Source organism: Lynx rufus, unplaced genomic scaffold (assembly GCF_022079265.1).
Source record: "Lynx rufus isolate CCGP_SWC_20201006 ecotype Redwood Valley unplaced genomic scaffold, mLynRuf1.p SCAF_19, whole genome shotgun sequence".
Lineage (NCBI taxonomy): Eukaryota > Metazoa > Chordata > Mammalia > Carnivora > Felidae > Lynx > Lynx rufus.
In genome coordinates this window covers 29,470,380-29,493,440 of record NW_025814833.1, presented here as the reverse complement: position 1 = coordinate 29,493,440, position 23,061 = coordinate 29,470,380, and the positions used below count along the sequence as shown (strand labels likewise).

Sequence of the window (23,061 nt, the reverse complement as noted above, 5' to 3'; positions counted from 1 at the left end):
AGTAGAGCACGTGACTCTTGGTCCTGAATTCAAACCCCACAATGGGCATAGAGATAGATACATAGATAGATAGATAGATAGATAAAATGATCAACTACAAGAATGGAATACAGTTTGTCCAATTCACTGACGTTAGAAAAATTCACGTTTTATTTAACGTTTATTTGACAATAGTTCTGATGCCGTATACAAAATGAGGAAGAAAAAGGAAAAAGAAAAAAAAAAACATTTCATCTGAAAAGCCAGTGTGCTCACCTTTCATTTTGTAAGGAAATGTGCCTCCCTTGCTCTAATTGCTTTCAATTGAACCTTTTTTATGCTATCTTTTCAGAACGGTCTGACTTTGAATAAACCTGTTTCCCAACCTGTTTTTTCCACACACTCGGTATTTTGTGTCATACAAATGGAAGCCAGACAATGAGATTTTTAAGTGATATCTATTTATAGATGTTCATTTAGATACAGATGTGTATATTCCAAAGCCACGGTGATGTGCCTGGAAGCCCCTGGGTACGTTCTTTAATCCACTTTCACCACACTGTAGATTTTAATAATAAACCAAAAGCAGGAAAAAAACCCAACTGTCCCTGAAAGAAAATGAAAAAAGATCCTTGTTAACCAGACACTATAGCAAACCAAAGCATGTCAGTTTTGAGGCGGGCCACTGATTCTCTAAGTCTCAAGACTCGTACCTTATCAAATAAAAAAATCACCAGGCTCTCTTGCCGAGCAAAGAGGATGAGCAGAACGGCTGGAGTAGCTTAAGTTCTCTATTTCAAAAAGGATACAAAGAGGTCCAAGGCTTGTTCCTAATATAATAAACTTGGTAGAACTTGCTTCGATTTAGAAAATGTAAATAACCGTTATCATTCTATGTAACAAAAGTGGCAATAATCTATTATTTACTTGCATACCCTGGACATACATTAGTTTTTTTTTTTTTTTAACGTTTCTTTATTTTTGAGAGAGACAGAGACAGAATGCGAGTGGGTTAGGGGAAGAGAGGGAGGGAGACACAGAATCCACAGCAGGCTTCAGGCTCCGAGCTGTCAGCACAGAGCCCGACGTGGGACTCGAACTCACAGAGTGTGTGATCATGACCTGAGCCGAAGTCAGACGCCCAATCAACTGAGCCATCCAGGCGCCCCTGTATTAGTTTTATAAATCAAAGTTTTGTCTTATTAAACTTGAGAAATATCCAATTTCTGGGGATTTATCTAAAAGAAATGACCCCATAGAAGGAAAAAAAAATTACATCCAAAAATGGCATTCATAATACTATGATTTATGATATTGAAAAATGAAAAACAAACCAAATGCCCCCAAATAGGTGACTTAGCTCAATGCTGGACTAATCGCTCAATGAAATAAGACAGTCGTCAAAAGTGCCTGGGTGGCTCAGTTGGTCAAGCGTCCCACTCTTGATGGTCGCTCAGGTCATAATCTCCCGGTTTGTGAGATCAAGTCCTGCCTTGGGCTTTGTGATAACAACACGGAGCCTGCTTGCGATTCTCTCTCTCCCTCTCTTTCTGCCCCATCCCTGCTTGCTCTCTCTCTCAAAATGAAACATTTTAAGAAATGACAAATTTAAAGCAGCGTGGGGCAATCTCTGTAATATGGTGTTAGGTAAGCCAGACCTTAACTCACCAGTGTGGACACGGTATATACACTTAAACCCAAGGACCACATAGAGCAGAGCGTGGACAAAAGAAAATACCTTTATATTTACAGTGATACAATTCTGGGCAAATTTTTCTTTACCATAGGATTTCATTGATGTTCGTGTTATAAAAGCAATTCTCAGATATTAAGGTTCAATGACTCAATCAAAGAGAACTCTAACAGTTCTCTTTCCCAGATCCTATAATCTAACGGGGCACCCCAAGACAATTCAGTTGTCTAGGAAAACATCTTAACCACAGAAAGCATTAGGCAGGATTTGGTCCCTTTTTCTTTGCCATTCTCCAAGCTCAGAATAACTTCCCATCCAATGCACTATCCTGCCACTTCCCTCCCTCCCTTCAAAGTTCCTTTTCAGCAGTCAGTACGGTACAGTGACTAAGACCATGGGCTCCGGAGTGACACAAATCTACCTATTCCTACTTTAAGCTTCCTCTTCTGAATCCAGCAACTTTAAGGGTTCAGGAGACGGCAATGTGTAGCCAACACATGCCTCCGAATCTAAGACATTCCTGACTTCAGTTTGCTGCATATTATCCCCATAAACTACGGAAATGTCTATGAATTTTCAACTTTTTGAGGCTCTACTTACAATACCCACATTGTCTCCTACCCCAAACACAAATATCCAGCAACCCTCACACTGTTCTGATAGTCGACTGAGCTCAGTCAGCTGACTTTGGAGTCAGGCAGGCACTTAGCTATATGATATAGAACAAGCTACCCATCTCTCCTGCTCCTCCTAAGTGAAAAGGAGTTATATTCCCACCCAAATAACAGGCTTGACCTGAGAGAAAAAGGTAAGATACATGAGCGTGCCCGTCAGAGTAGAAATTACAAGAAATTACAGCTGCCGTTCATGTTCTGATTTGAAAAACAGGTTCATATTGAAAAATATGGTCACATGGGGCTTATTTGACTAGTGTAGGACTCAAGATTGCCTGTACCCTGGAATCATCTAGTGAGATTTAACAACTACTAATGCCTGGGTCACAACCCCCAGAGATTCTGATTTAATTGATCTGGGATGCAATCTAAGTATCGAGATTTTTAAAACCTCCCCAGGTGATTCTAACATGCAACCAGGGTTTCAGAACCTGTGGACTAGTGGGGCGCCTGGGTGGCTCCGTCCGTGAAGCACCTGACTTCGGCTCAGGTCATGATCTCACGGTCCATGAGTTCAAGCCCCACGTCGGTCTCTGTACTGACAGCTCAGAGCCCGGAGCCTGCTTCGGATTCTGTGTCTCCCGCTCTCTCTGCCCCTCCCCTGCTCGTGCTCTCTCTCTTTCTCAAAAATAAATAAACATTACAAGAAATTTTTTAAAAAAGAACCTCTGGACTAGCCTGCCTGCCTTCCTACCTTCCTTCATTATATGTAAGCAAACATAATTAAGTATAAAGAGAGGTGGGGAGATTTCTCTTCTGAAGGTCATTGAGCCACACAATTGAAAAAAATAACTTAAAAGGATCTGGAGAAATTAAAATATTTTTTTTTCTACGACTCAATTGGGTGTAGCACAATTTGAAGGTAGAAAAACAGAGACGGGCCAAAAAGGGAGAGAACAACGATCACTTCGGTGTCTCTGTCTACTTTTGCCTCAGGTCAGAGAAAGTACTAACACAATACGAGAAATGTCCCGGTTTCTTTCTAAGCTTCATAACCTTTTATCGTTAGGTCAGGGGATACATAAGAAAAAGACAATCTCACCACAGAATCTTGATGAGGCACTCCAAGACAAGCAGAGAAGCCCATTTTTCCCCTTGTCTTTTCCCTAATTGCAGTTCTAGCACATTCTACTCAATATAACCAATCTTTAAAGGGTCTTCCCACAGCCACGGTGGGCGCTAAATTCCAATACACATTAATTTAAGAATGTGCAGCACTGAGTAAACCATGCAGACGAAAGCTTTTCCTGAAGTTGGAATTAAGGCTGTGCGTTGCACGAAGGAATGAAGAGAAAGCTTGTTTGGAGAAGAGAGTCTTGAGGGTCGTGACTCCCTTCAGCCATGTTTGATTCAGTATTCATGAAGCACTCTCCCCGGGCCTGGCCCTTGCTGGCCAATGGGAAGGACAGACAAGGGCTCTCGTAGGGACTGATCTCAGGTGACGTCTACACACTCCTATCTCTACTTACATAGACAACACGTTAAATCCTTCTTCATTTGCATCCACATCTTGTGGATCACATCACCAAGACCTGCCAATTCCAACTACTTATGACCTTTGGAATCACCCCCTCCATCCGTCTGCTCAACTGCACAGCGACTGGGCCTCCAGCCACATCCTTTTCGTCTCTCATCTAGAAAACTCACTCGGCTTGTTTCTACCTCCAATCTCTCTCTCTCTCTCTCTCTCTCTCTCTCTCTCTCTCTCTCTCCCTCCCTCTCAAATCTATCTTCCACTCTGTCAGAGTGACGGTGAGATTTCCAAAGCACAATTTTGATTACCATGCCTCTACTTAAAACCTTACATTGTTTCCCATAGCAGAAGCACTCAAACTCTTGAGTGTAGGAGAAACCTTTTAAGCTGTTAAAAATAAACATCAGCAAGGATTCTGATTCAGGGCTGTGCGATAGGCCATGGGCATCAGATATATTGGTTTTAAATAATTTTCACAAATGAATGCGATGCACACCCACATTTGAAAACGACGACTGGATATAAAAATTCCAACTCCTTAGGGTTGGCACACGAAGCCCTCCAGGACTGGGCCCTACCCTACTTCTTTAGGACTTGTTCTTGCCACTTGCCATCCCAGGTCTTAAATTTCTTTTTTTTTTTTTAATGTTTATTTATTTTTGACAGAGAGAGAGAGAGAGAGAGAGAGACAGAGCATGAGCAGGGGAGGGTCAGAGAGAGAGGGAGACACAGAATCTGAAGCAGGCTCCAGGCTCTGAGCTGTCAGCATACAGCCCAATGCAGGGCTCGAACCCACAGACTGCGAGATCATGACCTGAGCCGAAGTCGGACGCTCACCCGACTGAGCCACCCAGGCGCCCCACCCATGTCTTACATTTCAAACTCCGGCAGCCCAAAGTTACCTATAGATCTCCACATACCATGCCTTGCTCAGCCTGTCAGTTCCCCCTTCACCCTGTTAAGACTCAGTCTTCCCTCAAGACTCCACTCTATCACTTTCTCCAGCAAAATTTTTTCTGATCTCCTTCGCTCCCCCCACCACCTATGCCTGAGCTGGGAGGCCCTGTTCAGGGCTTTCACAAAACCCTGGGCTTCACTCTACTAGGCTCCTTGCCACAATGCATGGAAATGATTTGGAGGTCTTCTCTCTCCAGACTGTAGCCGTGAGGCTAGGGGTTAAGCCTTGCTCAGTTTTGTACCCCCAGTGCTTGGCATAGTGCTGAACATGTTGTAGGCAGACGACACTCGTTTTTAAACTGAACCGTTTGAATGAACTGCATAGCAATGTAAGCTCCATGAGGGTAGAGATTTTTATCCCGTTATATAAAGTTTTGCTCACGGCTACAGTCCCGGCCTCTAAGGACTGACGCACAGTAGGTATTCAATATATACTTCTTGAATGAATGGCAAGAATTTGGAGAGGGCATCACAGAGAAGGTACTCTAAAGCAGGACTCAGGGGCATTGGAGGATGGGAGACAGCTATTCGAGACAGAGCAAAAAGTACCCATAAAGGCCTGGAACAATTAAACCCCGGTAGTGTTAAGGAACAGCGAGAACCATGGCAGAAGAATTGGGACATTAAGGATGTGTCATCAAAGAATGAAAGGAACATTGGGGAGCCTGGCTGGCTCAGTCAGAAGCACACACGACTCGATCTTGGGGTCGTGAGTTTGAGCCCCATGTTGGGAAGAGAGATTAGTTAAAAATAAATAAATAAATAAACTTTGAATATATTTTTCAAAAATTAAAAAAAAAAAAAAAGTACAAATTAAGGGAACACCAAAGACAGCATATAGGAGAAAAAGTAGGTGAGAGCCAAATAGGGAATGGCGAGTTAAGAAGTTTGGATTTGATCAGGCAGGCGCCTGGGAGCCAATGAAGGCACATAAGCCAGAGAATGAGACGACCAAACTTGTAGTTCATGACGACGACAATATGATGATAATAATGCTAATAATGATGAGCATATCTGCTGTGTCCTAAATACTTACATGCTCAGCTCTGGGTTAAGTGCTTACACGTGCGATCAGATTGAGTTGAAGTCTCCGAGGTAAGTACCAGGATTTTCCCCACTCTGCGAGGAAAGAGAGGCTCAGACAGCCCGTTGACTTGCCTCACAACACCCAGCCAATAAGCAATACAGCTGGAGCTCAAAGCCAACCCCGTCCGATTGTTCCAGGTTAGGGAGATCGATACAGGTTGAGGTGACCATGAACTGCTCTGTGCAGAAAGACCTCGAAGAATAAGCACCAGTTGGACACAAAAAGCTTGGGGTGGAGGGAGGAGACATCAGTTCAGGTATGAGATGCCAGAGAATGGAAAATACACAATACGAGAACGCCAGAGAATGCAGATTCTGCTCCCCTCCGGGGAAAAGGAACGCTTCCCTTCCAAACTAGAGGAATACCGGCTACTAGGGGCCCAGAGCTGGAGGAGGCCAGCAACCACTTGCGCTGGGAAAAATAATGGGAGCCGGAAGTTTTCAATATCCTTGAGAATCGACGGGACTCTGTCCTGCTCATTTCTACAGCACTTAGCATTTAGGGCCATAAATGTAAGTTGAAATCAAAATGAGCTGGGACTGAAGAAGTAATGAGACTATTCCAGAGGAAAAACTAGAAGAATGTGCCTCTATTTTTTTTTTGTTGTTTTTTGTGCCTCTATTTTTTTGAAAGAAGGGCCAAAAGGGCATGGGAAACACTTGAGATACTCTGTTTTCATCATGGATTCCCGAGGGCGATATTGTATTGTCTTACGTGCGCCGATCAGCTCTCCCGATTAAGAGCAATCTACCTGGTCAAACAGAGGACCACAGAGGAGAGTCCGTGGGCATTCTTCCGTTGTTGGTTTGGCCTCCGCCCAAGGAGAGTCTCTCTCTTGAGGAGGACATGCAGAGTTGTATTTAAGAGAATGAGCTTTGGAGTCAGACCAACCTGGGTTTGACTGAATCACAGCTCCAACGGGTACTAGCTGAGTGACTTTGAACAAGTCACTTAATCTCTCTGGGTCTCAGTTTCCTCACCCATACAGTGGGAGTTACATGACCTAACATGTCATGATAATTAGACAATTAGGTGAAAATTAAGTGAGATAAATATATGCAAACAGTTGGTACATAGTCAACTCAACAAAAAATAGTCTCAGATCTGTGTTTCCGTATTCCCTATTAGCACATTGCCAAGCCCATAGAAGCTTAATAAATATTTGTTTGTCGGTTAACAATCAGCATTAATACGTCTTTATCCCTTTTTTTGATTTTTTGGCCTTTAGAGCCGAAAACTTTAATAAGGCAGAGACAACTTGGTGTCGTAAAACACAAAAGACCCACTAGAGCTAACATTTGTGTGTTAAGGTAATTGGACTTTTCCTTCAGGATATTTCATCTTACACTGATAAACTATTACACAATAGAAACTCTCAAAACATATTGAGCGTCGTGAGGCTCTTTTAATGAATAGAAATATATTCAAAGCACAGACACTTAGTGAGAAAGCCACCAGAAAGGCACTCTGCACCTGGCCGACACTTCTTCTGGGTCTCAAACGCTCCTTGTACCACACTGGCTTCAAGACCGCACAGTGATTGGTGGTTCGGAGTCTCAGATTCTAAACATAATCTTGATTCCTGAGACGATCAAAATTGTCTTTTGAAAACAGCATCAACTCCCAGGTAAAAGTGAGGTTCAGAAATAGTTCAACTCTAGACCAGGGTTTCTTAACGGTGGCACTGTTGGGCATTTGGGGCCAGATAATTCTTTGTGGTAGAGGGCTGGTCTGCACATAGTAGGATGGTTAGCAGAATCCCTGGCCCCCACCCACTAGATGTCACTACCAACCTCCCAGTCATGACAATCAAAAATGTCTCCAGGGGCACCTGGGTGGCTCAGTCGGTGAAGCATCCGACTTCGGCTCGGGGCATGATCTCGCAATCGGTGAGTTCAAGCCTCACGTCGGGCTCTGCGCCGACAGCTCAGAGCCTGGAGCCTGCTTCAGATTCTGTGTCTCCCTCGCTCTCTCACTGCCCCTCCCCCACTTGCTCTGTCTCCTTCTCTCTCTCTCTCTCTCAAAAATAAATAAACATTTTTAAAAAACTGAAAAAAAAAGTCTCCAGATATTGCTAAATATGTTCCCTAGGGGCAAATTCACCCCTAGTTGAGAACCACTGCTCTCAATGGCTGAATAATAGATTGTGGCTAAATGAAAGCATTTTTCATTGCTTGCCTAAAATATACATCATCACATATTTCATTTACTACCCAATATCCATGGAAGCCAGGTTTACATTAGGCTATACATTATAATACAACATAGCACTATAGACTTTTAGAGAAGGAATCCTAAGGTTAGATCTTTATTGGTTATTGTGATCTTCTGTCCTTCCTATCAATATAAAAATCTATTATTTCAATTCATTTTCTTAAGCCTTTAACTTATTTGGGGTGCCTGGCTGGCTCAGTCAGTAGACTGTGTGACTCTTGATCTCAGGGTCACGAGTTTGAGGCCCATGTTGGGTGTAGCGATTACTTAAATAAATACATTTTTAAAAAATAAATAAAGGGGCACCTGGGTGGCTCAGTCGGTTGAGGGCCTAAGTTCGGCTCAGGTCATAATCTCACAGTTCATGAGTTCAAGACCTACATCGGGCTCACTGCTGTCAGCACAGAGACCACTTTGGATCCTCTGTCCCCCCTCCCTGCCCCTCCCCTGCTTGCATTCTCTCAAAAATAAATAAAACACTTTAAAAATTAAAATAATAGGGGAGCCTGGGTGGCTCAGTCGGTTAAGCGTCCGACTTCAGCTCAGGTCACGATCTCGCGGTCCGTGAGTTCGAGCCCCGTGTCGGGCTCTGGGCTGATGGCTCAGAGCCTGGAGCCTGCTTCCGATTCCGTGTCTCTTTCTCTCTCTGCCCCTCCCCCGTTCATGCTCTGTCTCTCTCTGTCTCAAAAATAAATAAACTTTAAAATAAAAAAATTAATTAATTAATTAATTAATTAAAATTAAAATAATAGGGGCACCTGGGTGGCTCAGTCAGTTAAGCATCCAACTTCAGCTCAGGTCATGATCTCACGGTTTGTGAGTTTGAGCCCCGCATCAGCTCAGGGCCTGGAGCCTGCTTCCGATTCTGTGTCTCCCTCCCTCTGCCCCCCTCCCTTGTTCACACTGTCTCTCTCTTTCTCAAAAACAAATAAACATGTTTAAAAAATTAAAAAATAAATAACATAAAATAATAAATACATAAATAAATAAAAACAAAGGATTTGTAGCAACATGGAAATAGACTTAGTGTATACAGAGTCTTCCCTAGAGTCACAATACTCAATATTAAAAGATGACAGCTGTGAAGTCCTAGCCTTCTGCTGTGATGACACAGATGAATCCAAATACCAAAGATAAATGTGGTGATCGCAAGGAATAGCTTCGGATGAATGCATAATTATTCTAAATAAGTGTGAAACTCCTCAGCATTTTTTACCATGAGTGGACACTGCTAATTTCCAAGTTGCCATTAAAAAAAAATCACTTTCAGGGGCGCCTGGGTGGCTCAGTCGGTTGAGCATCCGACTTCCGCTCGGGTCATGATCTCACAGTTTGTGAGTTCGAGCCCCGCGTCGGGATCTGTGCTGCCAGCCCGGAGCCTGGAGCCTGCTTCGGAGTCTGTGTCTCCCTCTCTCTCTGCCCCTCCCCTGCTCACGTTCTGTCTCTCTCTCTCTCTGTCAAAAATAAACATTAGAAACAAATTTTTTTAATAAAAAAATCACTTTCAGAAGCATGTGTCTACAGCAAGAAAGAGTAATCAGCAATTAATAACCGTACTCTTGTGTACATCTATATTCTCAAGATTAATGATTTAATTGAGGATGCCTTCCTCAAAAGTGAAACAACATGAACATAGACAATAAGACCTGCTTCCTGCCGTGAACCTCAAAATACAATGATAATGAAAAAATAAAAGCAATTCAACAGGAAAAAACTATATGATGATGAAATGTAAGGAGATGCCATTTACAGGTCTGTGAGCAGACAGGGATTCTTAAAAAACAATTCTAGAAAATAGACGTCAAAAACACACTTCATAATTTTACTAATGTTTTTTCTGATACGAACGATAACCAGAATTTACCTGGGAGGTTTCTCATACCTATGATGTAATTTTTAAAAAAGATATGGAAACACCACGCCATAATGGTATCTCCTCTCTTTCACACTCTACACAAGTCAAGAAGAAACATCCACATTGTGCTTTGCACAATGAAGGATACAAAATAGGCATAAGACATAGCCCCTGTTCTCAAGGAGATTCCAATTCCGTGCTCAAACAGTCTGGAGGAGGCTTAGAAAATACACTGAGTAGGCAGAACAGGGGCCCAACCCCCAAGGTCAGTTTACCCTTGATAGACAAGGACATACGTCACTATTAAAGTTTTCTAATTAGAAGAATGATGGGCGCCTGGGTGGCTCAGTCGGTTGAGTGTCCGGCTTCAGCTCAGGTCGTGATCTCACGGTTCATGAGTTCAAGCCCCTCATCAGGCTCTCTGCTGTCAGCACGGAGCCTGCTTCAGATCCTCTGTCTCCCTCTCTCTCTGCCCCTCCCCTGGTCGCTCTTTCTCTCTCTCTCTCAAAAATAAACAAACATTTAATTAGAAGAATGATACAATCACATTAGTCCCTTGTTTAAACTCCCTGAACTTCCTATGGCTCCTCTAATAAGATCTAAATTCTTTAATATAGTTTCTAAGACCCTTGTAAGATCTGACCCCTCCTTACCTCTCTAACATCACTATTGTCTCCCAGAGCCCCCCTCCCTCTAATGCCATCCTAAGCTTCTCTGTGTTCTTTGAAGATGTCAAATTCCTTTCTATGTCAAGACTTCTGAACACACTGTCACCTCTGCTTGGAACAGTTGACCACCCACCTCTTCTTTAACATCATTTCTTTCATGAAGCTCATCCAACTAATAATTGCTTGTCTCCCTGCATTAGAATATAAGGGCCACAAAAACATGGGACCCCTATGTCTTCTTCACCCCTATGTCCCCAGCACCCGGCATAGTGTCTTGTGCAGTGTAAGCATTCTATAAATATGTGTTGACATATTAAAATTAATCTTGGACCGAATTGCATTAATATAATGAAAAAAAACGACAGAAGTTCACCATCAGGTAGTGTGCAGAGTGGGCTAGAAAGAAGAGACTTGGGTCCAGCCAACTGAATAGGAGGCTGTCGGAGCAATTCTGGCATCAGGGAACAAAGGCCTCGACCAAGACCAAAAGCAAGAGTTGGGCAGAATGAACAAAGATAAGAAACTTCCGAAGAAGCACGACTAGGGAAGTTTAATCGGCTATCGGGCACGAAAGGGCTATGTTAAGAATTCCTGACTCGGGAGCTGTCAGCATCGAGCAGGTAAACAAAGCCACAGGACCAAACGGGCTCCGCCAGGGAGGCGGTACAAAGAGGAGACTGAAATGCTGAAGACTGAAGCTTGCATAAAGGCTAGAGGTAGGTGACAGGATAGGGGAAGGGAAGCAAAAGAAAGCCCAGAGGGGCACAGGGAACATGACACAAATCACACTGAGAGACTTCCACAGAATAGGTGTTGGGGAGTGAGCTGCAGAAGCCCAGGAGGGTGAAGGCTAGAGAAAGGCCACTGGATCTGGCAAGGGATCACCGGGAACCTTCACGAGTCAGAATTCGGGGGGAGGGTGACAGACGACACCGCAAACGGTGGAGCCAACCAATGGGAGAAGATTTCTGCCCGCAGTGTGACCATCCGGGATTCCACCTACCTTCGGAAAGAAGCTGTTGTAATACGAGGCTTCCAGAAAAAAAGCAACCGGAGTCAAAGTGCTAGGTAATGAAGAAAACAGAAGCCTGAAATTACCGTGCTCAACACAGCCAACTCCATATCACCCAAATATAAAAGCCAGTCAGTCCCTGGGGGAGAAATCCAAAACAGAAGACACGAGGGGTGTGTGTAGAATGTCCAGTGGCTGAGAGACGAGAGGAAGTCTGCACAGCCTTCTGTGTACCGAGGAGTTGAGACCGGCAGCTCACAGGTAATACGGTATCAAAAAGGAGCCGCCACCGAGATGCCTTGGTTTCTCCGGTGACATTTACACCTGTCTCAGGGCTTTGATTTCTTTTTTTTTTTAAGTTTATTTCTTTTTACAGAGAGAGAGAGTGCACACGCACACAGGAGAGAGGCAGAGAGAGAGAGAGAGAGAGAGAGAGAGAGAGAGAGAGAGAATCCCAAGCAGGCTCCAGGCTATCAGCACAGAGCCTGTCATGGGGCTCGATCCCATGAACTATGAGATCACGACCTGAGCCGAAACCAAGAATTGGACACTTAACCAACTGAGCCACCCAGGCGCCCCTCTCGGCTTGGATTTCTGACAAGTTTCCACTGTGGATTTTTACACATTTGTTGAACCTGAGACTTAAAATCTGAGACAGTAACTTAAAATTTGTCAAAATGACCTGTGACTTGAGCTAAAACTAGAACTTAAAAATGAAGAAAAAGTATGGGGTGCCTGGATGGCTCAGTCAGTTGACGAGCATCCGACCGGCTCAGGTCATGATCTCACAGTTTGTGAGTTCCAGTCCCACATCGGGCTCGCTGCTGTCAGCATGGAGCCCGCTTTGGATCCTCTGTCCCCCTCTCCCTCTGCCCCTCCCCCGCTTGTGCGCTCTCTCTCTCTCTCTCTCTCTCTCTCTCTCTCTCTCTCAAAAATAAGTACAACATTTTTTTTTTAAGTGAAGCAGGTAGATGGGTGCCTGGTTGGCTCAGTCATAAGAGCATGCAACTCTTTTTTAATTTTTTTAATGTTTATTCACTTTTGAGAGAGAGAGACAGAGCGCAAGTGGGGGAGGGACAGAGAGAGGGAAACACAGAATCCGAAGCAGGCTTGGGGCTCCGAGCTGTCAGTATAGTGGACACACTGATGATTAGAACCCACAAACCACGAGATCATAACCTGAGACGAAGTCAGAAACCCAACTGACTGAGCCACCCAGGCGCCCCAAGAGCTTGTGACGCTTGACCTCGGGGTTGTGAGTTCAAGCCCCACATTGGGTATCGAGATTACTTAAAAATAACATCTAAAAAAATAAAATATAAAATAATAAACTCTTTTTTTAAAAACGTGAGGCAAGTGCTCGCTTCGGCAGCACATATACTAAAAACGTGAGGCAGATAGAGATGGAACACTGCCTCACTTGTACTGAAAAGGGTTCCAAGCTCTCTGACCTCATAATTTCCTTAACCAGATCATTTAAAAATTTTTTTTTCAACATTTATTTTTGGGACAGAGAGAGACAGAGCATGAACGGGGGAGGGGCAGAGAGAGAGGGAGACACAGAATCAGAAACAGGCTCCAGGCTCCGAGCCATCAGCCCAGAGCCTGACGCGGGGCTCGAACTCACGGACCGTGAGATCGTGACCTGGCTGAAGTCGGACGCTCAACCGACTGCGCCACCCAGGTGCCCCAACCAGATCATTTTATAAACCACTCCATTTTGTCACGTACTTCAACAAGCCTTCATCTACAGAAAGGCTGCTGTCACATCTTGAACCCAAATAACAACCCCAAATGAGTAATCCTGGGGAGTATACATCTTGTCCCTCACATCTAATTGCTTATATGGCCACACATTTGCTACATCTACTTTTGCTAATTTAAAAGTTATTCAAGTCAGTTCATTTTTATGCTTGGAGGCTATTCAAAGGTGATTACACATAACCCTTTATGTGCTTTGGAACACATCCCTACTGTTTAGAAACATTCACAAGGGACAATCTTGAAGCTAAGTACATCAGGTCCCTCCGGTTCCCCAGGCTTTACAATCTTTTATCCCCAAAGCATAAAAATGAACATGATGACTTTGTTCCCTATTCCTCCCATTAGTCGTTAATTGATGCTTATCACATTATGGCTATCTCCAAGTCTCTTCAGAGAGTGTGAAATGCATGAAGTCATTCTGTGGTTACCTGTGAAAAGGAAGAAAATCAGGACCATGACCATCGTGTACCCAAAATACAAAATGGCGCTTGCCGTGCCTGTGATTTGAAGTTTGGTGAAGAAGTAATGAACTGTATATATCAGAAGATAAACAGCTGTAAAACTGCTAGTGAAAAAGGCTCTCCACCACCAGTGATAATCCTGCAAAAAGAAGTAGAAAAAATTCACTTTAGGTGAAACCTAACTCTAAACGGGTTAGCAATTATTGTGATAACAAACCACATGAAACAGGCTCCATTAGATTATGGATTAGAAGAAATCCAAGGGGAAGTTTTATAAGAAACCGTCGGACTAATGTACGTTCTGCTTGGGGTGCCTTAACACTGATAAACTCCCTGTTTCCAGGGGGACCACGTGTGCCCTCGGGGACCGTACTTGTAATGCACGCATCCTTTCTCTCATGACACGGCCTCAGCCTTGGAAGGCTTTCGGGTCAGCTTCAATTTACTGGCAGGAGCTGGGCCTGAATTGACGTTTCGGGCCAGGTAGACAAAGGTTAGTACAGAAACTGCATATAGAGCTTTATGGTGAATGGGATTTGTCTCACCCAGCTGAATTCAGGACCCATGGGGGCATGACTGAGGTCAATACACAGGTTTGCCTCACCCTTCCCCACGGCGCCAACTGATGCTCATTTTACTGTAAAGGCACTGTGGTCAAGGGCCAAGGGAACCTACAGTGCAGAAAAGAGTTAACGTAGCAGGTCTGAAGTTGCTATCTTTAGAAGGGCCTGCTTGCAAGGCTGGCCCTTGGCTTATATCTGAGAATTCGGCATTTAATCATCCCCTGACTGATAAGACATGTTGGCTATACCTAGGCCGTACAAACAGTGTGATTTATGGCGAACACATGCTTTCCTTTTGGGGGTCTGGAATTGTTGTAATTGCTAGGCAGAGGGTGCCTATGTGACCAGCTCCCAGTAAAAACCTTGGATGTGAAGTCTCTAATGGGCTTCCCTGGGCAGAAACATTGCACATATATGACTATATTTTTCATCGCTGAAAAAGGGAACGTAATTGGTGTGTCCCCTCACGGGAAAGAAAAAGCACAGGAAGACTAGACGTGGATTTCTCCAGGTTCCACCTGTGTCTTTTCCCCTTGCTGATCCTGTTGTGTGTCCTCTGGCTATATTAAGCCCTCGCCGGGCGTACATCTGTGTGCTGAGTCCCACGAGTCTTTCCAGTGAACCACCAGACATGTGGGTGGTCTTGGGGGCCTTCAAAACACTTCTAAGAAACAGAAATATACACATCATCTGCCTGTGAGGATATACTTCATTCACGATTGTTGCGGGTTTTCTGTGACAAAAAATACACCGTAGAACTGAGAAGATGAGGGGCGCCTGGGTGGCGCAGTCGGTTAAGCGTCCGACTTCAGCCAGGTCACGATCTCGCGGTCCGTGAGTTCGAGCCCCGCGTCGGGCTCTGGGCTGATGGCTCAGAGCCTGGAGCCTGTTTCCGATTTGTGTCTCCCTCTCTCTCTGCCCCTCCCCCGTTCATGCTCTGTCTCTCTCTGTCCCAAAATAAATAAACGTTGAAAAAAAAATTAAAAAAAAAAAAAGTTTTAAAAAAAAAAGAACTGAGAAGATGAGTATAATATATACAAAATTCTAATTTTTTCACCCTTATACTTGTAGCTCAAGAAGAAAATGCTCTAAGAACATCATGTATATGATCCTCATTCCCAAAACTCTCTATTGTTACGTTTAGAGAGTCACATTTAACTACCAAAACAAGAGGGATTTAGGGGATTTAAGAAAATAACGTTCACTACCACCTTAGTTACCCAGAAGGACATCAGAAACATTGGGTTTTTTTTTTCAACGTTTATTTATTTTTGGGACAGAGAGAGACAGAGCATGAACGGGGGAGGGGCAGAGAGAGAGGGAGACACAGAATCAGAAACAGGCTCCAGGCTCTGAGCCATCAGCCCAGAGCCTGACGCGGGGCTCGAACTCACGGACCGCGAGATCGTGACCTGGCTGAAGTCGGACGCTCAACCGACTGCACCACCCAGGTGCCCCAGGACATCAGAAACAAAGTGGGGGTACAGTGGGGTAAACAAAACTACTTCTGCCCATGGTAACCAAAAGTAAGAGAAAAGGCCTTTAGCAGCAATCTCAAACCCATAAAATGCAATCCTGGCCCAAGCTGTGAAAACTTCAATTGTCAAAAAAAAAAAAACAACAAAACACCAATTGAGCCAGATCTTTTGTATGTCTAAATATCAAATCAGTTCCCTGCTTTTTTCTATGTTAACTGAATATTATGCAGCAATTATAGTAACTAGCCGGAGAAAAATTGCTTTCTGTTTAGATTTTCCATCAAAGTAGCATTAACTTTCCATCAAAGCTGCATCAAAATCAACATGTGTCATCAGGAAAACACAATATGAAACTGATCCCAAGTTGTAGAAACCAGGTAGTTAACATGTGCTTCCAATAGTGCGAGTTTGGGAAGGAGAAGATGCATTCGTTTCTTAGGTCTTTACCTCAGCACACAAGTAGAAATAACACAGCAGAACTGCAGCTTCTGAGCAGGTAATCAGGAGAATTATAAAGACCAAGAAAAGGAAGCCAAACATGAAGTACATTTGATGAGACCTGAAAATAAAAATGATAGCCTTAAAATTAACTTCACAATACACAGAAAGACCATTCCAAATGAATACAAGAGACTGTCACGTTTGTCTAACCTGAGAGATTCACTCCAGACCTTCATCGATCCATCCAACATCCAAAAACCATTCCCTGACCGACCAATGTGGCTTCAGAGTTTGGCCTGATCTCCTCCAGTACGAATCCGTGTTCCTACTTACCCCTATTTCTCTGCTCGTGCAATTCACTTTTCACTAAAGAACCATCAGTATCTCTATCATTTTCTTCATGCACATTTTATGGTTGTTTTGTTTTTTTAGTGAGAGAGAGAAAGCAAGCGGTGGAGAGGGGCAGAGGGAGAGAGAGACAGAATCATAAGCAGGCTTAGCCTGACACAGGGCTCGATCGCACGACCCTGCGATCATGACCTGATCCAAAATCAAGAGTCGGACGCTTAACTGACTGAGCCACGCAGGCGCCCCTCTTCACGCACACTTTAAGCCATGCTTTCTTTTTAGCAATGGAAGGTTATAAATGCCATAAATATCAGCAAATACATTATATGACCAAAAAAACCCCACAGAGTCAGGGGCACCTGGGTAGCTCAGTCGGTTGGGCATCTGACTTCGGCTCAGGAAATGATCTTGCAGTCCATGGGTTCAAGGCCCGCAACGGGCTCTTTGCTGATAGCTCAGAGCCTGGAGCCTGCTTCATATTCTGTGTCTCCTTCTCTCTCTGCCCTTCCCCTGCTCGCTTGCTCTCTGCCTGCCTCCCTCTCTCTCTCTCTCTCTCGAAAATAAATAAGCGTCAAAAATTTTTTTTAAATCTCGTGTAGAGTATATACCTGGTTGCAAGGACGAAGAATGGGGGTTGGGGAGCATCATGTATATAGATAATAAGTATATACAATGTTGTACACAGCAAGCACCCTCTTTTTCATTGAAACAAAAGTTAACTTGTCCAAAGAAGCTTTTAGTTTTCACTTTAAAATTATCCCATCAAAAACATCTGGAAAATACAGTTACATAATCTATTTTGCAGCATGTTAAATATTTCGTTGCTGACAAGGTAACAGATTTTACTGCTTATCTTTTAAACCAATTTGCCACAATGCTGTTTAAAAAGTGAGCAATTAATGTGCGTGATTAAACCTCACTTTTGAGGACTTGAAAGCTTTGTCTGAAAGATTGCTTTGGGATGAAAGTGTTAGAAATACACACAGCTGGCTACTCCATTTGATTTTATGGGGCCTTTGCCCCATCTCCAAAACTCCCTCTGCAGCGACACCCGACTTGCCCAGCTCCTGAAACCAGAATGCAGTCAAGAATCAGGAATTAAGGAAAAAGGGACTGGGGGAAACTGAAATAGCTGTCACGGACCTGGAGCTTTGCAAGTAAAAACCGTCGCACTTTGGAAAGCCTGGGTTCTCACCTTACGTGCGTTTCTGTCTTGGTTACCAGAATTCTTTAAAAAAAAATTTTTTTAATATGTATTTATTTTTGAGAGAGACAGAGACAGAGCATGAGCAGGAGAGGGCAGAGAGAAAGGGAGAGACAGAATCCAAAGCAGGCTCCAGGCTCTGAGCTGTCAGCACAGAGCCCGTCGTGGGGCTCAAACCCACAGACTGTGAGATCATGCCCTGAACCGAAGTCGGTCACTCAACAGACTGAGCCACCCAGGCGCCCCTTGGTTATCAGAATTCTTTTTTTAGAGATTTTTTTTTAATGTTTATTTATTTTTGAGAGAGAGAGACAGAGCGTGAGCGGGGCAGAGAGAGAGGGAGACAGAATCCGAACCAGGCTCCAGGCTCTGAGCTGTCAGCACAGAGCCCGACACGGGGCTCGAACTCGCAAACTGTGAGATCATGACCTGAGCCGAAGCCGAACGCTTAACCGACTGAGCCACCCAGGAGCCCCGGCTATCAGAATTCTTAAACCCCAACAGATTCAAAGCAGCAGATAAAACGAGGAAAGCTGTGAGGACACCAGAACTAACAGTTGACAGAAAGGAGAGCCGAAAAACATGACTTACAGCTCAAAGTAAGTCTTTGAAGCTGTAAGTCTTCAAAGTATTTTTAGCAGAGGAACTCTGAACTCTTGCATGGAAGGTCGGTATGGAAAAGAGATACACATCACGGCTGCCTCTTCCGGTCTTTAGGTGCCTCCTTCCAAGGGACACCCCCCCCCACCCCACCCCCTGCGAAGGCTTGGAGAAGTGTGGTGTGAGCCAACTTTGTAAGTCATCTGGAAAGGCTTAAAAAGAGGTTACTGCTTTTAAAAAAGGAAACCTGCATAGAAATTTCCATCAAAAACTGTCTTTAAAAACTTGTGAATTAAGTCTCAGTTCCCTAGGAAGTCCCCCCCACCCCAGGGGTCAGAAGGCTATTTCCTGGATAAAACCAGAGGCAAATGAAGTTTTGCCATACCCAGACTCTAACCTCCTTGAAATATAGGAAACTTCGTTTATCAACAATTAAGATGTTTTGAGGTTGTGACGATACCGTACTCACCAAATACTGTTCAGAATGAGAAAGAGTTGAATGAAAACACAGCCAAAAGGTAAAATGCCACCGATCATGATGCCAAACAGTGGTTTCGTAAAAAAACTCTGCTGAGGAATGTGACGGGGAATCTGGTTCGTGCAAACTGGAAACCTAAACTGCTCGAAGAGAAATCAAGTGAAAATCAGAATGACATGAAATTGAAGTGAATTTATTTTTTTTTTCTTTTTTTTTTTTTATAAATTTTTTTTTTCAACGTTTATTTATTTTTGGGACAGAGCGAGACAGAGCATGAACGGGGGAGGGGCAGAGAGAGAGGGAGACACAGAATCGGAAACAGGCTCCAGGCTCTGAGCCATCAGCCCAGAGCCTGACGCGGGGCTCGAACTCCCGGACCGCGAGATCGTGACCTGGCTGAAGTCGGACGCTTAACCGACTGCGCCACCCAGGCGCCCCAAAATTGAAGTGAATTTATAGACATATAATCACAAGACAGAATCCTGAATCGGAACTGGACGCAGAACACTTCCCAGAGCAGTCATGTGGGCAGAGGCTAGACCGACACTGTGCTATAGAAAGATAATGCAAGCCACATAGGCAGTTTTAAATTTTTTAGAAGCCGCATTTTAAAGAGTAAAAAGAAACAGGTGGAATTAATTTGTGAATCCATTTCATCGGATCTAACAAATGTTCTCAGTTGCGTGTGTCATTGCTATAAGAAGGACTCAGTAGGGGCACCTGGGAGGCTCAGTCTCTCCAACGCTCTCTCTCTCTCTCTCTCTCAAAAATAAATACACATCACAAAAAACTGTTTAAAAAAAGAAGTAGTCAATAGATGTTTTCTATTTGGCCGCTGTTGTTCGGTCTGCAATCCACTGTGGATTTTCCACTTCCTCACAGCACATCCCAGTTTGGAAGCAGCCACATTTCAGGCCCTCAAAAATCACACGTGGCCAGTGGCCACCACACGAGAAAGCACACAGCTAAGGCAACGAGGATGTTTATCATCTCCTGTCAGTTTCAAGGGAGAGACCGGACAATATTTAGTGGTGCCTGTTCCAATATGAAGTAATACATGTCAAAAAGTCGTCTCAGAATTTGTCTCACGCATTTCCCTTAAAATCTGTCGGTAGTTGGGGCGCCTGGGTGGCGCAGTCGGTTAAGCGTCCGACTTCGGCCAGGTCACGATCTCGCGGTCCGTGAGTTCGAGCCCTGCGTCGGGCTCTGGGCTGATGGCTCGGAGCCTGGAGCCTGTTTCCGATTCTGTGTCTCCCTCTCTCTCTGCCCCTCCCCCGTTCATGCTCTGTCTCTCTCTGTCGCAAAAATAAATAAACGTTGAAAAAAAAAATCTGTCGGTAGTTTTCAGACATTTTTTCTTTTTTTCTGCTCTGTGTGGACCTCCAGCTTCCGTTTTGTGCTGTCTGATTTCTCCCTTTGCACACAGTGTGCAAACTCACACTATGTCTTTATACATTCCTTTTGCAGAGTAGTCTTTTCAGTGTCCTGCTCCTTTGCCCTATATGTAGAATAAGCTAACTTCAAATCTATAAACTCAACAGTTCCATTTTCAGACTGTACCTTAGCTTTCTTCCCCCGCTGTATACTTTTCTGACTCGGTTAAAGTCAGCCTTCCTACTACTATATATCCTTTTAATTTTCTCCAACAGAGACAGAAATTTAAACAACCTATAAAGTGGGGAGTACTTTAAATAACATCTTTTAAAGGGTCACTGGGTTCCATTTTTGTTAATTTTTAAATGTTTTATTCTGGAATGATTATCCCAGGATGCCTGGCTGGCTCAGTCAGAAGAATGTGTGACTCTCGATCCTGGGGTTGTGAGTTCGAGCCCCATGCTGGGTATATAGATTACTTAAAAATAAAATATTTTAAAAAAGGAGTATTCTAGGAGCACTGGGGTGGCTCAGTCAGTTAGGCGTCCAACTTCGGCTAAGGTCATGATCTCACGGTCTGTGGTTCAAGCCCTGTGTCAGGCTCTGTGCTGACAGCTCAGAGCCTGGAGCCTGCTTCGGATTCTGTGTCTCCCTCTCTCTCTGCCCCTCCCCTGCTCATGCTCTCTCTCTCTCTCTCTCTCTCTCTCTCTCTCTCTCAAAAAAAAATAAACATTTAAATAAATGAAGAAATAAATAAATAGGATCATTCTTCGTAGTTTTCTCCAAGGGTACATTTCACATTCCATGTATAGTAATATACACGTTTAGGTATTATTTCAGACATCAGTCAATGGTCAAAAGCAGTATTTTAGAAATTTACCTTTTTCTTGGCTCCAAAGTACGCACCCACAAATGTTAGGGGTACTGAAATTCCACACCACATTGCAAGAATCCCTATCAGAGTACCAAAGGAGATGGCAGCTGATGAACCTTCCACCCAAAGAATCACGTTCATAAAAAAGAGGTCGGCAAAGACGACACTGGGGAGAAAAAGAGTCATCAGGAAGCAATATGCTTTCGTGAAAATGTTAAACTCATACTTGAGATGAATATCAGAACGTTCTTTTGGTGAGAAGGATATAATAAATTATAAGGCTATACCCTAAAAGAATAGTAAATCTCACTGTGGGAAACCAGTCATTGAGCTGGGACTTAAACCCAATACCATATAATAAGATAGCAGTTCATTATAGGACATCATTTCCACATCCTACTCTTCTTGGCACCCCCAGAGTCCAGCAGAAAATAAATGAGATGGGGAGTAATATGCCACGGAAAAACTCAATATGCAATAGAGCGAACACAATAAAGACAATGCATAGACTAGGGCCTCCTGGGTGGCTCAGTCGGTTAAGCGTCCGACTCTTGGTTTCGACTCAGGTCATGATCTCATCTCACGGTTCGTGGGATGGAGTCCGGCATCGGGCTCTGCACTGACGGTGCGGAGCCTGCTTGGGATTCTCTCTGCCCCTCACCCGTTTGCGTGCTCTCTCTCAAAATAAATAAATAAATAAACTTTAAAAAAAAAAAAGAAAATGCATAATAAAAACAGATTTTTTTTAATTTTGTGAAGTTTTTATTTGAGAGAGAGACAAAGACCGTGGGGGGGGATGTAGAGAGAAATAGAGGGAGAGAGAGAATCCCAAGCAGGCTCCGAGCTGCCTGTGCAGAGCCCGATGTAGGACTTGAGCTCACGAAACCCGCTAGATCACGACCTGAGCAGAAATCAAGGGTCAAACATTTAACCAACCGAGCCACTCAGGCGCCCCTAAAGACAGATTTTAGAATCCTAGACTGAAATAGGCTACAAGCCTCAAGTCCAATAAATGTTCACTTAAAGCAAGAGCTTTAAGTCAATCGCTCAAAATCAACAGGTCAGCTGCTGAATCTACTGGATAAATCACCAGGCAAGCCCAGTTGTCGTGCCCCTATTTGTTCCAGACAAGTTGGCTCAGTGCTACAGGTGAGTATGGACAACCATATGGATGCGAGTGTTTCTGAAAGCCTAAAACATGAGGTTGAAAAGGTGGGCGGAGGCTAGATTGTGGAAGGCTTTGAATGGCAGGGTAAGGAATGCGGACGTCCAGAAGCGGCCGGAGGGTTTTTACACTCAAAGCTGTGAGGTACATAATACAGTCTTCCCAGCAGATGAGTCCACAGCATGGCAAAGGACAGACCTAAAGGAAGAGAAACTAGAGACCAGGAGACTAGATAAAAAGTGGTAAGAAACAGTATAATGTGGTGATGGTTAAAACCCAAGTGATGGATATGAAACACATGAAGAATTAAGAGGTTTGGTCAAAGACGGTACATGGAAATCACACCTTTGGCTCTGCTCCCTCCTCAAAACTCTGATAAAATTATGGTAAAAGAACTTTAAAAGGGTATGAATACACAAGGGTGGGGGACACAGGAGAGAAGCAACCCATTTTGTAAACCAGACAGCAGAAGGACAAGTAGTAACTGAGTTAGTAGAACAGGGAGACCTGGGATCCCGAGTCGTCCGTAGGGAAAGCTGAGAGGCAACTCCGCTGACACCAAGGAGCTCCAACAAAGGCTCAGGGACTTGTAGCGCCGGGTTCCTCTGGAAGTGGGAGGGAAGGAGTGGCTAAAACCAGGACTGGTTGGAAGTCAGCCTAAGACACTGACAGGGTTGCCGGCTCCCTCCCGAGTCTGC

The 23,061-nt window shown here is 44.0% G+C and overlaps 1 protein-coding gene across 1 annotated transcript in view; it reads right to left on the bottom strand.

The window, feature by feature from the left end:
* Positions 1-519: 519 nt before the first annotated feature.
* LOC124513992 (transmembrane 9 superfamily member 2-like) overlaps positions 520-23,061 on the bottom strand; it is an 88,245-nt gene continuing 65,703 nt past the window's right edge. The window contains exons 13-17 of the mRNA XM_047082092.1: positions 21,205-21,364; positions 18,942-19,090; positions 16,327-16,438; positions 13,806-13,977; positions 520-587 (exon numbers count right to left, since the gene is read on the bottom strand). Of these exons, the coding sequence (XP_046938048.1) occupies positions 520-587; positions 13,806-13,977; positions 16,327-16,438; positions 18,942-19,090; positions 21,205-21,364 (661 nt within the window). The remainder of the gene's footprint in view (positions 588-13,805; positions 13,978-16,326; positions 16,439-18,941; positions 19,091-21,204; positions 21,365-23,061) is intronic.